At 66.7% G+C, this 13016-nt stretch overlaps 1 protein-coding gene across 2 annotated transcripts in view; it reads left to right on the top strand.

Moving 5' to 3' along the window:
* The window catches only part of ADGRB1 (adhesion G protein-coupled receptor B1), a 65231-nt gene that overhangs the window by 40945 nt on the left and 11270 nt on the right, over positions 1-13016 (top strand). For both annotated transcript variants that reach the window (XM_049632854.1, XM_049632853.1), the window contains 6 exons: positions 1199-1302; positions 3377-3479; positions 4139-4289; positions 5016-5085; positions 6520-6586; positions 8635-8720. In XM_049632854.1, coding sequence (XP_049488811.1) covers positions 1199-1302; positions 3377-3479; positions 4139-4289; positions 5016-5085; positions 6520-6586; positions 8635-8720 — 581 coding nt within the window. The remainder of the gene's footprint in view (positions 1-1198; positions 1303-3376; positions 3480-4138; positions 4290-5015; positions 5086-6519; positions 6587-8634; positions 8721-13016) is intronic.

Here is a 13016-nt window from a genome sequence, read left to right as displayed (position 1 = left end):
GGGGAGCACTCTGAGCGGGGCAGGGGAGCACTCTGAGCGGGGCAGGGGGTACTCTGAGTGGGGCAGGGAGCACTGTGATCAGGGCAGGGGAGCACTCTGAGTGGGGGAGGGAAGCATTCTGAGGGGGGCAGGGAGCATTCTGAGGGGGGCAGGGGGCACTCCAAGTGGGGCACAGAGTGCTGTAAGCAGTGCAGGGGAGCACTCTGAGTGGGGCAGGGGAGCAGTCTGAGCGGGGCACGGAGCGCTGTGAGCTGGGCAGGGGAGCACTCTGAGCAGGGCAGGGGAGCATTCTGAGTGGGGCAGGGGGCACTCCAAGGGGGGTAGGGAGCCCTGTGAGCAGGGCAGGGGAGCACTATGAGCGGGGCAGGGAGCACTGTGAGCACGACAGGAGAGCACTCTAAGTGGGGCAGGGAGCACTTCCAGCGGGGCAGGGGAGCACTGTGAGCAAGGCAGGGAGCACTTCCAGCGGGGCAGGGGGCATTCTGAGCGGGGCAGGGACGTGGCCTCTAATGGCATTTTACAAAATTCTCTGGCTACCACTTGGAGAAGAGCTGTGGGGGCCAGGCCAGGGCAGGGGTGGGGGTGCAGATCAGCGGGCCAAGCACGGTAGGTGAAACACATGGACCTGGCAGAGCAGAAGGGACGTCGAGGGAAGAGCGTAAAGCCGGGGCGCCTGGAGGGGCTGCGGGGCAGCGGTGTCGGCGGAGGGAACGGGGTTCGAGGCAGTGGAGGCTGGAGGTGCCAGTCGGATGCCGGTCGGATGCAGCGGGAGCCAAGGGGCCGGCGCAGGGAGCCCCGCGTTCTGCTGTCGGCTGGCCTTCCAGAGGCATGCTGGCTGGGAGAGCTGTCTGGGGCGGGGGGGGGGGGGGGGGGGGGGCCTGTGACCTGCCTGTGACACGGGGAGAGCCTCCTCTGGAATCGGGTGGGGGCGGGAGGTCTGTGAAGTGTAGGCAAAGGCTTCATCAGCAGGTGACTGTACCTACGCCAGCGAAGGCCCCGCCTCCAGCAAGAGGGGAGAAGCCCCTCACGGGACCGCCCAGGCCAGGGGTAGGGGCAGCAGGGGGGGGGGGGGGTGGGGAGTGCTGGGGGTGCAGAGGGAAGGCTCCACCCTGGCACCCCCACCCCCCAGCCTTCAGGGCCACAGAGCGCCCACGAGGCCGGGCCCTCACTCCGCTTTCTCCCGCCCTGGAACCCTCAGAACATGGACAAGGGGACCGTGCCATCGGTGACGCTCATCGTGGGCTGTGGCGTGTCGTCCCTCACCCTGCTCATGCTGATCATCATCTACGTCTCCGTGTGGAGGTGCTGCCTGAGCGTGGGCAGGGGCCGGGGTGGGGGGCCGGCCCCCGTGGGCCCCAGGAACCCTGCGGCCGGGGTCAAGTCTTGTCCCTTCTTCTTGGAGGGCGGCCACGGGGACAGGCTGGTCCAGAGCCCCCTTCCCAGTCGGCGGTACCGTCCCCTCTGTCGTCACCACCCCGCCCCTGTCTCCCCCTGCCCACCGCCATCACAGATGGACCGCACCCCAACCGCACCTCTGCCACCACCCTCCTCCCTCTGTCCCCCTCCCTCCCCGACAGTCCCCACGGGCTCCCTGAGGGCCGCTGCCTGGATGCCGGGTAGCACTGGAGAGGTGGGGCAGGTGTCGGTCGGGGATCGACCGGTCACCCTTTTCTCCTGCCCTCTGCTGTGCCCACGCTGCTGCACACAGAAGGTAGCCACGCGTCCTCCTGCCCTCGGAATGCCCCCCCCCCGGCAGATGCCAGCCAGCCTACTCCCCAGCCAAGCGCCCTGCCCTGGGACCCCGCAGCCCCCAAACTCTGTGTCCTGCCGCACGGGCGTGCGAGGTCTTCTCTGAGCCCGGGGTCAGGTCTCAGGGCAAGAGCCTCCACTGGCCTCTCTGCCCCTCACTCCCTTTGCCCGGGCCGCGGGGCCTCGTCACAGGACCCCTGGACTGCTCCCCCTGCCAGGCAGGGGGGGGGAAAGGCAGCAGTCCCTAGCCGTCCCCAGTCCTGGGATAAGGGACACGTATGCGCAGGCGCGGGCCACAGACGAGCATGAGTGTGTGTGGGCACGGGGGCGCCTGCGGGCAGCTCTCACCTCCCTGCCCCCAGAGCCCTGCTGTGAGCCCCACTGAGGTTTCGGACTGGGAGTATGAGTCAAGGTCACCCACCCCATAGCCCTGCAGCTGCCTCTTGGTGTCTGGCTCCATGGGCAGCAGAACTGATGTTGAACCCTGAGGCCAACAAGGAGAGATCAATGTGTCGTGTAGGCGGGGGAGGGTGGGCCTGTTTCCCCGTACCCCCCCCCCACCCTCCCCTAGGGCAGGAGCACTGAACCACCAAACCCCCGGCATCTAACCAGCACCCAGTGCTCCTCCCACTCAGCCCCTCCTCAGACCATCTGTCCCAATCCCCGTGGGCGTGCTTGGCCCACTGGGCCAGCCCCTCCCCTGAGGCCTTGGTTTCCAGAGACTTCTGGGAAAGGAGGCTTGGGACAGCTCCCGCCCTCCGTCCCTGCCTGCTGCAGTTCTGAGGGTTTTGCTGAAGGTTTTCAAAGCGCCTCCTTTCTGAGCTCTGCTGGCTGAGTCACTGCCCCTGTGAGCCACAGTCAGGACCCCAACCCCTTGGAAAGTGACCCCCCCCAAGGTCACACACCACATCAGACCGCATCATGGCCCCTGAGGGGCAGCCCTGTACCCTCTGCTCACCACCTGCCTGGATCTCAGCCCCCAAGGCCACTGGGAGGCTGGCTGCCCTGGAAAATGGGAGAAAAAGTGATGGGGGCTAATGCTTTCTGTATCCTGCCCCTTGAATCTCAGTCACCGTCCTGGGCAGCAGATCCCGTTCCCTCCACCAGTCTCACGGATGGAAAGACGGAGGCACAGAGGGGTTGGGCCACTTGCCCAGTGTTGCACAGCTGGAGTATAGCTAAGCCACTGCAGCCCCCGCTCGGAACCATTTTGTCTTCTGGCCTCGGAGTCGGGATCAAACGGGGTGGGAAGGGCTAGTGGGACAGGGGGAAAGCTAGGTTGAAAACCAGGAGCAGGCAGAGACTGAGAGCCCAGAAATGATCTGTGTCCAAGGGATCCGGTGACAGGGAGAAGGTCTGACGCAAAAAGGGGAAGCAACTCTAAGGATAAGCCGTCCCCAGCGGGAACGGTCAACTGCGCTCAGGGTCTCCCCACAACCCTCCCTGGCACCTGACTGCATGCTGGACTTTAGCGTGCAGTCGACAGGAAGGGTAGGGCGGTGGTGGTGACAGTGGCCGCAGCAAGGTCTGCAGGGAGGAGGCGGTGCCCTGGTCTTGGTACATCCACAGGACCCCAGTTCCTGTGAAGATGAGGCCCCGTGGGGCACTGACACACTGTCTCCCGTAGGTACATCCGCTCAGAGCGGTCTGTGATCCTCATCAACTTCTGCTTTTCCATCATCTCCTCCAACGCCCTCATCCTCATCGGGCAGACCCAGACCCGCAATAAGGTAGGTGACCTCTGCCCTACCGTGCACACCCCAGCGTGCCCAGGTGGGACGGGGTGACGGTGATGCCCCCCAAAAGGATCCCAAGGAAGCTCGGGGAGGAGAGCGTAGGGCCACACACAGTGCCCCGTTCTCCTCCGACTGCAGCTGTCATCTGGCCAGGACCCGATGTCTGGAGTCTCCAGCCGGACTGGCGCTCTGAGATGAGCCGGTTCAAGGACCCTGGCCCTGGCCCACCACTGGGGCCCAGACCGTCTGATCTTGTCTGTGCCATGTGGGCTTGAGGGTGATTTGTCCTCCCTGGGTGTCGGGTTCACCACCTGCTGAACAGGTGGACTGAACCCAGAGCCCTTGAGCGGGTTCCCGCCGGCGTTGGGTGTATCTCTGGGTAGTCGGGAAAGATGGAGGGAGAGGGGGCTCTGTCCCCGGCAGTTTGTGGCCCGGGTGACACAAGCACTCCTGGGGGGTGGGGGGGGGGCGGCTGGCCGATCAGCAGCCCTCCTACAGGCAGTGGACCGGGGGACCCCTCGGTGGCTTCGTGCCTGGGGATTTGACCTCATTGCTGCTGCAGACGCTGAGCTTCTGTCAGCCTCACTCGGGGCGGGCAGGGAACAGGTGAGTGGGCACCTGCCCGGCCTAACCTGCCCGCCTGCCCCGCCCAGGTGGTGTGCACTCTGGTGGCCGCTTTCCTCCACTTCTTCTTCCTGTCCTCCTTCTGCTGGGTGCTCACCGAGGCCTGGCAGTCCTACATGGCCGTGACCGGCCGCCTCCGGAACCGCCTCATCCGCAAGCGTTTCCTCTGCCTGGGCTGGGGTGAGCGGTGCCGGGGCAGGTGGGCGGTGGGGCTGCCCCTCCCTGGGCCTGCCCTGCTGCAGCCCCTCCCCCTCCCCCCTTGCCCTGCCCTCGTCCTCCTGGGCCTCCACAGGGTTGCCAGATAAAATGTGACACCGAGTTCATTTGAATTTCAGGTAACGACTGATTTTTAAAGTACATCCCATTCAATATTTGGGATGCGCTCGTACTAAACGTGTTTTCTTTTCGGAAAATTTTTTGACGCTTATTCATTTATTTTGAGAAAGAGAGTGTGCGTGCACATGACTGGGGCAGGGCAGAGAGAGGGGGGGTGGAGAGAGAGAATCCCAAGCAGGCTCCACGCTGTCGGCACAGAGCCTGATGCGGGGCTCGACCCCACGAACCGTGAGATCGTGACCTGAGCTGAAATCAAGAATCAGGTGCTTAACCAACTGAGTCCCTCGGTGCCCCCAAAATATTTCCTTCTTTATTTGAAATTCAAGTGTGATTCGGTGTCCTGTATGTCGTTTGCTGACCTGGCTGTCACGACCACGGTTCCATAGGCCCTCATCCCCGTCCACCTCCTGTCCCCTTCTCTTATGCTAGGTGTCACCCCCCCCGTTCAGGGGCTTCAGAGGCACATTGTGCCCCACCTCACCCCACCCGTGGGGCCGGAAGGAGGCAGAGGGTGGACGGGGCTCGGATGGTGGGGGGGACCGACTCCCTTTCTTTCTGGTCCTTCCCCAGGGCTCCCTGCGCTGGTCGTGGCCATTTCTGTGGGATTCACCAAGGCCAAAGGGTACAGCACCATGAACTAGTGAGTCGGGGCAGGGTGGGGATGGGGTGGAGGCCGCTCGGCTCCCCCAGACCCTCCCACTGCCCTAGAAGGTGACAGCTGGCTGGGTGCCCGTCTCACAGAGGAGAGACCTAAGGCTGGGAGAGGGTGGGGGCCCCGGGGCTGGAGGCTGGGCTCTTCGAGGGGCTGCTTCCCCTAATCAGCCAGCTCCTCCCGGACTGGGCAGCAGGATGGAGAAACATGAGGCTCAGGGCCACTGGAGCTTTGCGCCTCCTCCTTAGGTACCTCGGACAGCTCCGGTGGCCTGTTTTCCCCTCTGTACCCACGTATGCACCTCTGCATGACTGTGGTGACAGGGGTGGCGCATAGCTCCAGGGCAAGGCAGGTGGTAGGGGGCCTATTTTGCAGATGAAGTCAGGGAGGCCCTGAAGGGCCAGCTGGGCGAGGTCCAGGGGCCTTGAATGCCAAGCTAGGAAGCTTGGGGTTATCCTAAAAGCAGTGTGATGATTCCCAGGGTTGGGGTAGAGGAACCAAGGCCGGGAGCTGTGGCTACAGGCCACAGGGGAGGAACAGGGAGCCAGAGGCAAGGGGAGGGACTGATGCAGGCTGCATGGGCTTGGCTGTCTGTGGAGCCCCAGAGGAACAGGCCACGGCTGGGCCCTGAAGCAGTGCCCCACGTGGGCAGCAGGGACAGTGGACATGAAAACCCGTTTACCGGAAACCCCAGTAGCGTGAGTGCCGGGAGGTAAATATGGACACTGCCCCCAGCGCTGAGAGGGTCAGGGGTGGATCAGGGGAGGGTGAGGCCATTAAAGTGGGGGTTCTGAAGGATGAAGAGGAGTTTGTCTGACAGCATGGGGTGGAATGCTCAGGGCAGAGGCCACGGCGCAGAAGAATAGTGTCTTCGCTGGGCTCGGGGCTCCCGTGGGCCACCGTGGGTGGCGGGGCTGGCGACCATGTGTGCGATGAGGCAGGACCAGGCCAGATGTGTGAGCAGAGCACCAGGTGCCCCCAGCTGTGGGGCCTGGGCTGAGTGGGCAGGTGGAGGGCCAGACCAGGGGCCCGACCCAGAATGTTGGAATTCTGTCGGGAAGAAGGGTCTGTGTGTGAGGCTGGCGTGGGGCGGGGCGGGGTGGGGGGAGAGGATCTAGGAGGAGAGTGGGGGGCAGCCTGGGGCGGTCAGGGCACCCTTACCTGGCCAGCCCGGCTCTGTGCCGTGTGGGTCCGAGCGGCCGTGCCGCTGCCCTGCGCCCGCTTCTCCGTCTGTGAGCCGGGCCCGCCAGTGCCGCCCGGGGCCCCGAGGGCTGGGAAGCCAGCGTGAGTGCGCGGCGTGCACACAGGAGGGCTTGCTAAGCGCCCGGCTCCTTCTGCCGCTCCCCTGCGTCTCACCTGCCTTCCCGGGGGGCGGGGGCCGGGCCCACGCCTGGCCACTGACCAGCCCGTCTCCCTCCCCAGCTGCTGGCTCTCCCTGGAGGGGGGACTGCTGTATGCCTTCGTGGGACCGGCCGCCGCTGTCGTGCTGGTACTGAACCCTCCCCGCCGTCCCAGGTGGCCGTGGGCTGTATGCGTTGCCCTTTCTGGGTCGCCTTGATCACCAAGGGGTGGATGGCGTTCACGGTCCCCCTGCCCTGCCCTCGGGGTGCAGGAGTACAGAGGCTGGGCTGCACGAGTGGCCGTTTATTTCTGTGAGCACAGCATGTGTGATTATCGGGCACCGGCCGTGTACCTGCCAGGAGATCGGTGTGAGTTCACCGGGTGGGCGACTGGCCGAGTGGGGACAGTGGGCAGGTGGCTGACGGGGTAGCAGGGAGGGCCAGCTAGGCCTGGGTGAGGAGCAGAGGAGCCGGCAGAGCCTGAGGCTGGGGGGCCAGGGGCCTGTCCCTTGCTGCCACCAGCTGTCACCCTCTCGAGAAGGAGGTGCTTCCCTCGCCCCTACTTCCCACACTCCTTTGGGGACGGATGTGAAACCATGCCATGTGGCACACAGGGTTATTGTCCCCAAGTTAGGGCTGAGCAGGGGGAGCTGGGCACGGCTGGGGGCCTCCGCCCGCCCTGCCCGAGCCCAGCCCTCTCCACGCAGGGCCACACCGCCTTGGTGGGGGCACCTGGGCACAGGCCCGGGGGAGGCCCCGCGTGTGAGGGTGGAGGCGGTGGGCAGCGGGCCTAGCCTGAGGGTCCCGGCGCCTTTATTCCTTGAAGGGAGAGGGCTGCGTGCTGTGCATGTCAATGCCGCTCTTCAGAGGCCAGGCCGGCTCGCCGTTTTACAAACAGGCGACCCGGGACGGATGGGAGGCTCAGCTGGTGGAGGCAGGAGCCCCCATCCCCCACGCCCCCTCCCAGGGTGCGTCCGGAGGGCACGGCTGGACCCCAGCCCAGGGCCCCTTCAGTGACACGGGGACACACAGGTAGAGACAGCACAGAGCCCGCTACAGGCAGGGTGGTGGCGGCGGCTGTCCTGCCCCTTCTGCCCCTGGCCTTGTCAGAAAACGAGGTCACCCGGGAAACATGCCTCCAGCCCCGGTGCCGGAGCCCGGGAACTTTCCGTTCAGACGGGGATGAAAGGCAGGGCCTGGCCGCTGCTGTGTGTGGAGTCATGAGCGCTCAGATCGAGGGGCTGCGGGGCGTCGGGGCGCCCCATATCCAGATCCGAGCAGTCTGGGGCCAGTCCTCGCAGCTGTCAGGCAGCTGTGTGGGAGCCAAGGGGAGGGCCTTCAGGGGAGCACAGAAATGAGCTGGGAGCCTCCCCACCCAGGAGAAGGGACCCCTCCCCCCAAGGTCTCCAGGGTCGTGGCTGGGCCGACGGGTGCACCCTGGGGACAGCTTCTCTTTCGCGTAGGCGGTAGCTCACGCGACGATAACAGTAGGAAGCACTTCGTAGGGTGCGGGTGGCTGGCGGGAGGGGGTCAGGAAGGGTACCATGGCAGCGCAGGAGCAGTGTGGCCCCAGCACGGGGAGGATGTCCCCGAGACGGCCCTCCGGTTGGGCCCTAGCGAGGGTTGAGCTCCCTGTTGTGGGAGGAATCCAAGGAGCGGGGGGGGGGGGGGGGGGGGGGGGGGGGGGGGGGGCGGGGGGTACCCCCAAGCATGATGGCGGCTGGATCACACGAGGTCCCTTCTGTGGTCTGAGCAGGGCAGGCACCCTGTGTGTAGAGCCAGCCTGATCCCTGACCTGCGACCTCTGGACAGATGGCATCCCAGCTCGGCAAACGCTGCCCACCGCAGTGGGGACAGCAGATGGGCCTCCGGGCTGCCCAGTGCAGGCCAGCCCGGGGTCCAGCCTCTGGAGGGAGCCCCGCACGTCACCCTCTGAGCCCCAGCTGGGTCAGCCCGGCCCCTTCTCATGTCCACCCCTGCCGGCAGGGCTCCCAAATCCTTGGGGAGCAGGTCACGTGGGAGGGTCACGTGGGGGACTTGAACAGCAGCACCTCGCCCTGGGTGGAGCCCTGTGGTGGGAGAACCCCACCTGACGGCTGCTCCGGGGGGAGGTGGCCAGGCCGGCGGGGCTGGCGAGCCTGCTGGGTGGCGCTCTCTCCCCTGGAGCCCCGCCCCCACGCCCTGCTCCTCTCTGCAGGTGAACATGGTCATCGGGATCCTCGTGTTCAACAAGCTCGTGTCCAAAGACGGCATCACGGACAAGAAGCTGAAGGAGCGGGCAGGGTAGGGCTGGCCCCGGGCGCCTCACCCGCCTTGAGTCAAAGACCCAGAGCCCACCCGCTGCCCCCGGGCCCTAGAGCAGGTGGACCAAGGAGGCTAAGGGGCCTGTGCAAGGCTCACGGCCAGCCCCTGCCCTGCCCTGTGCCTCAGTTTCTCCGTCTAGTCCTCAGAAACAGTGAAGCCCCTTGTTTTTGGAGACCTTACCCCCGCGGGGACCACAGGGACGGTGGAAGGGTGCACCTGGCCCCCCGCTTCCCTACCCTGGGGTTGGGTGACCCCGAGCGAGGATACAACCTGCCCATCCTCATGGTGGCTTCAGCGACGGGAGGAGGGGACAGGTAGGATGCTCCTCCTACTTGGGGAGCCGGAGCCCAGAGGGCAGCGTCTGGCCACAGGGCACATGGCTCTGCAGGAGGCTGGTCCCGAGTGTGCCCTGGCCGCCCCCCAGGGGATGGGAGCCCTGAGGTCACGGATGGGGGCAGCTACTGGCTGAGACTGACCCCCTCACTCCATCCTGCCCCAGCCCTCTGAGCCCTCCGCACCTCACCTCTGCCTGCCGCTCTGCGCATCCCTCTGCCCTCGCCGGTGCCTACTCCCCTCCCTCCGTGCCAGTCGTCCGTCTCTGTCTCTGTCTCTGTCTCCCTCCTCCCCTTCCTGCTCCTCCTGCTAACCCTAGTGAACAGAAGCTTCAGGAAACCATTCTCTCTGGTCCTGGTTAGAAAGCCGCTAACGCTGCTTTAGGGGAAGTGGACGACGAGCCCGGAGTGCCCGTGGTGGCTGGGAGTCTGGGTCCCCCATTCCCTGGGCCTCATCCCCTGGAAGTGGGGATTGGCACGCCCCACCCCGCCCGCCCTCAGGACACACCGTCCCCCACGCGCATCCCTGGCCGGCCGAGGGCCGCACACCCGTCGGAGCACTGCAGCAATGGGTGCGCGGCGCTGACTCGGCTCCCGGCTTCTGCAGTCGCCCCTGGGCGGGCTCCCTCGTTCCGCTCCGTTCCCTGCAGCCAAGTGGGGCGAGTGGCGGGGAGAGCGGGTTTGAGCCGCGGGTTTGAGCCGCCAGAGCCCAGGGCGTCTGTCCGTGGGGCTACCTGCCTCCTGGGGCCCCTTCCTGGGCGTGCAGCCGGTGCCCTGGCGCAGACGCACTCCCGGCTGTGCCCGCACGGCTGCGCGGAGACCTCCCCCCCGCAGCAGGAGTCCTCCCCACGCTCACACACTCGTGTGCACACGCACGCGTACGCACGCACACCTGCGCACACACAGGGCCTGTGGGAGGGTGCCGCCCAGGTAGCTGACTGGTGGGGGTCCGGTGCAGCACGTGCTCCCCGGCTGGGGCAGCCGCCTGGGGTAGTGCACGGTCCGAGCAGATACGGGGGACCGGAGGGAAGTGGCCGTGGCCTCACTCCGGGAGTTCTTCGTGCGAACGTGGGCACATCGTTTCAACCTATGCTTAACACGGGCGTGTACGAGGACCGGCCCTGCCGTCCCCCAGGACCCTGTGTTATCTATCTCGTGGATCCCAAACCCTCTGACCCCAGGACCCAGTCTGCACCCACTTCCTGTGGCAACCCTCCTTCCCCTCGGAGCCATCCGGGCCCATCCCACACCCGACTCAGACCCAGTCCCCCCCCCCAGCCCCCCCCCCCCCCCCCGGTCCCCACCCCCCACTCAGACCTGGTGCCCTCCCCCCACCCTTAACCACCTCCCAGACCTGGTCCCCCCCACAACCCTTCAGAACCAGTCCCCCCGCCAGCCTCCCAACCCCAACCCTGGACTCAGCCCACCCCACCACCCGCCAGACCCGGTCCCCCCACACCCCCAGCCCCTCCCGGACTGGGCCCCCCCCCACCATTCCCCTCCAGGACCCGGTCCCCCACCACTAGCCAGCCCACTCCTGGGACCGGGTCCCCCCCCCCACCACCAGCCCATTTCTGGGATCCGGTTCCCCCTCCCCCTGACAAGCCAGCCCACTCCCGGGACCCGGGACCCGGTCCCCCGACCCCCAGCCCACTCCTGGGACCCTGGCCAGCCTAGGAAGGCTCAGGCAGGACTGCTCTGGTCCGTGTGCCTGCTTTGCCCCGCCCCGGTTCCGTGAAAACAGTGTCTGCTCTCGTCTCGGCCTTTGCATTTCACTTGCAGTCGGCCGCCCGGGGCCCCCCTTGGGCGCGCCCTCAAACGTGCCGAGTGGGGAGTCCCCTCTGCGGCCGACGCCGCCTCCGAAGCCGCCAGTAACGCCATGTTAGTGCCTCTCCTCGCCAGTGCCCCCCGCCCCCGGCTCTGCTCTCTGAGTCACATTTTGCTGTTTTAAGCTTTTTCTGTCACCTCTGCCATCCACTCTGGGGATCCTCCCCACCCGGCCCTTCGCCAGGCTCCCCTCCTCCGTGCGGCCAGGGACGGGATGGGGCCGGGTCAGCGTCAGAACACTGTGCACCGGCCTGCCATCGGCGTGTGGCTGTGCCGGGGTCTGGGTTGTGCGCTGCGTGTTGTAAGCGCACGTGTGCGTGAGTGGGTGGGTGCGGGGGGTGGGGGAATGTCCCGTGAGCGAGCACGGGGGAGTGTGCGGGGCACTCCTGGCCGTGGGGGGACCCGGGTTCAGGTCGGGACGGATCCGTTGAGGCAGAAACCAAGTTGGGAGGCCCAGGCAGGGACGAGGCTCCGGGAATACGCGCTGTTTGCTTCACACGCCAGTCTCTTCGGGGTGGAGGGTGCCATCCTGGGCCTGTCACAAGAGCCCTGGGGGACATTCCCTGCTAGGTCACGCAGCAGGTTCCGGTCAGTGGCCCGGCCCACCCTGAGCCAGGCTCACGCCCCTCCTCCGCATCAGGGGCATCTGACCTTCTGAAGGGTCAGACGGTAGCACTGCCCGCGGGCCTCCCCGCCAGCCCCTCTCCTGCCCACTGATCGCACCCGGGCCCGCATGGGCTCCTCCTCGCGGCCCCGGCAGAACTCGGGGCTGCGGGGATGCCACTAAGGCAGGTCCCCAAGCCCGGGCCATCTGCCAGCCACCTCGGGCTGTAGATGTCAGGGCTCTGGCCCGAGGGAAGATGGCTCACAGCAGGATGAGACTGCCCCTCTGCCCGCCCCAGGGGCTCTGCCCTGCCTTCCTGCTCCGAAGGTGGCCAGAGAGGGTCCGCTTTGGGAGGGAGGAGAGAGACGAGGGAGCCCTGCCGGCCACGGTGGAGACACAGAGGTTCAGAGCCGGGAAGGGAAAAGGACAGCCGGGCAGTGTGTGCACAGTCCTGCAGGGCCCACTTTTTCAGGTTGTGCCCCTCGTGCAGGCAGAGCACCCCTCGTGGGCACGGGCACCGCGGCTGGGGGCCTCAGCACCCGGGGGTGGAGGGGGGCCGGGGATCGGCAGGTCCCCCACCCTGGGAGGGGAGGGGAGGCGGGTCTGTGAGGTCTAGGTCTGAAGCCCACGCAGTGGTCAGGAGAGAAGCGTGGGGGCTTCGGGGTGATTCCTGGCTCGGGCTCGAGCCACTGGGCAGCTCGCCGGGGGGCTGTCCTGGAGAAGAAATGGGGCTGCGGCTGGGGCTGCCATGGGGACCTGGGTCCTGGAGCAGGGAGGGGGAGGAGGGGGAGGGGAAAGGAGGAGGAAGAAGACAGGGAGGGGACAGGCCTGTCCTCTGTGCAGGCCACCCAGACGGGTCTGGAGAGAGGAGGACGATGGCTCGGGCAGGGCCTGTGGCAGGCTCCCCACCGCAGGGCAGAGAGGGTGCACCTCTGGGGAGAGCTCCTGCCCCCGCCCGGTGAGCAAGGTCCAGCCCCGACCCCAGGTCCTCCCAGCCTCTCTCCCAACAGCCCCCGTGCCCCCAGCTGCTTCCTGGTGGCCCTGGCCCCTGCCTGATGGTCCTCGTGCCCCTCACCCCTGCGGCCCCTCCTCGTGCCCCTCACCCCTGCCTCCCCTCCTCGTGCCCCCTCACCCCTGCAGCCCCTCCTCGTGCCCCTCACCCCTGCCTCCCCTCCTCGTGCCCCCTCACCCCTGTCTCCCCTCCTCATGCCCCTCACTCCTGCGGCCCCTGCACTTCTCCTGCCCCACCTGCACCTGCCTCATCTTTTTGATGAGGGTGTCCTGTAAGGAGGGGAGCGGGTGGCCTGGACCCCAGCCCCCACCCCTGGTGGGAATGACCATGGCCCCAGAGGCTCCTTGGAGCTCCTGCAAGGCAGTCACCTGCCCATGGGGGCAGAGCCCCGGAAGTTGTAACAGTGGTGAGGGTGGGGTCGGGCACAATTCCCAGACACGGATTCGAGCCAGCCCCACTGCTGGTGCCCTCACGACAGGCCCCGAGGCTACGAAAGAGTG

This window comes from Panthera uncia, chromosome F2 (genome assembly GCF_023721935.1).
Source record: "Panthera uncia isolate 11264 chromosome F2, Puncia_PCG_1.0, whole genome shotgun sequence".
NCBI classification, from domain to species: Eukaryota; Metazoa; Chordata; class Mammalia; order Carnivora; family Felidae; genus Panthera; species Panthera uncia.
This window is presented reverse-complemented; position numbering and strand designations above follow the sequence as displayed.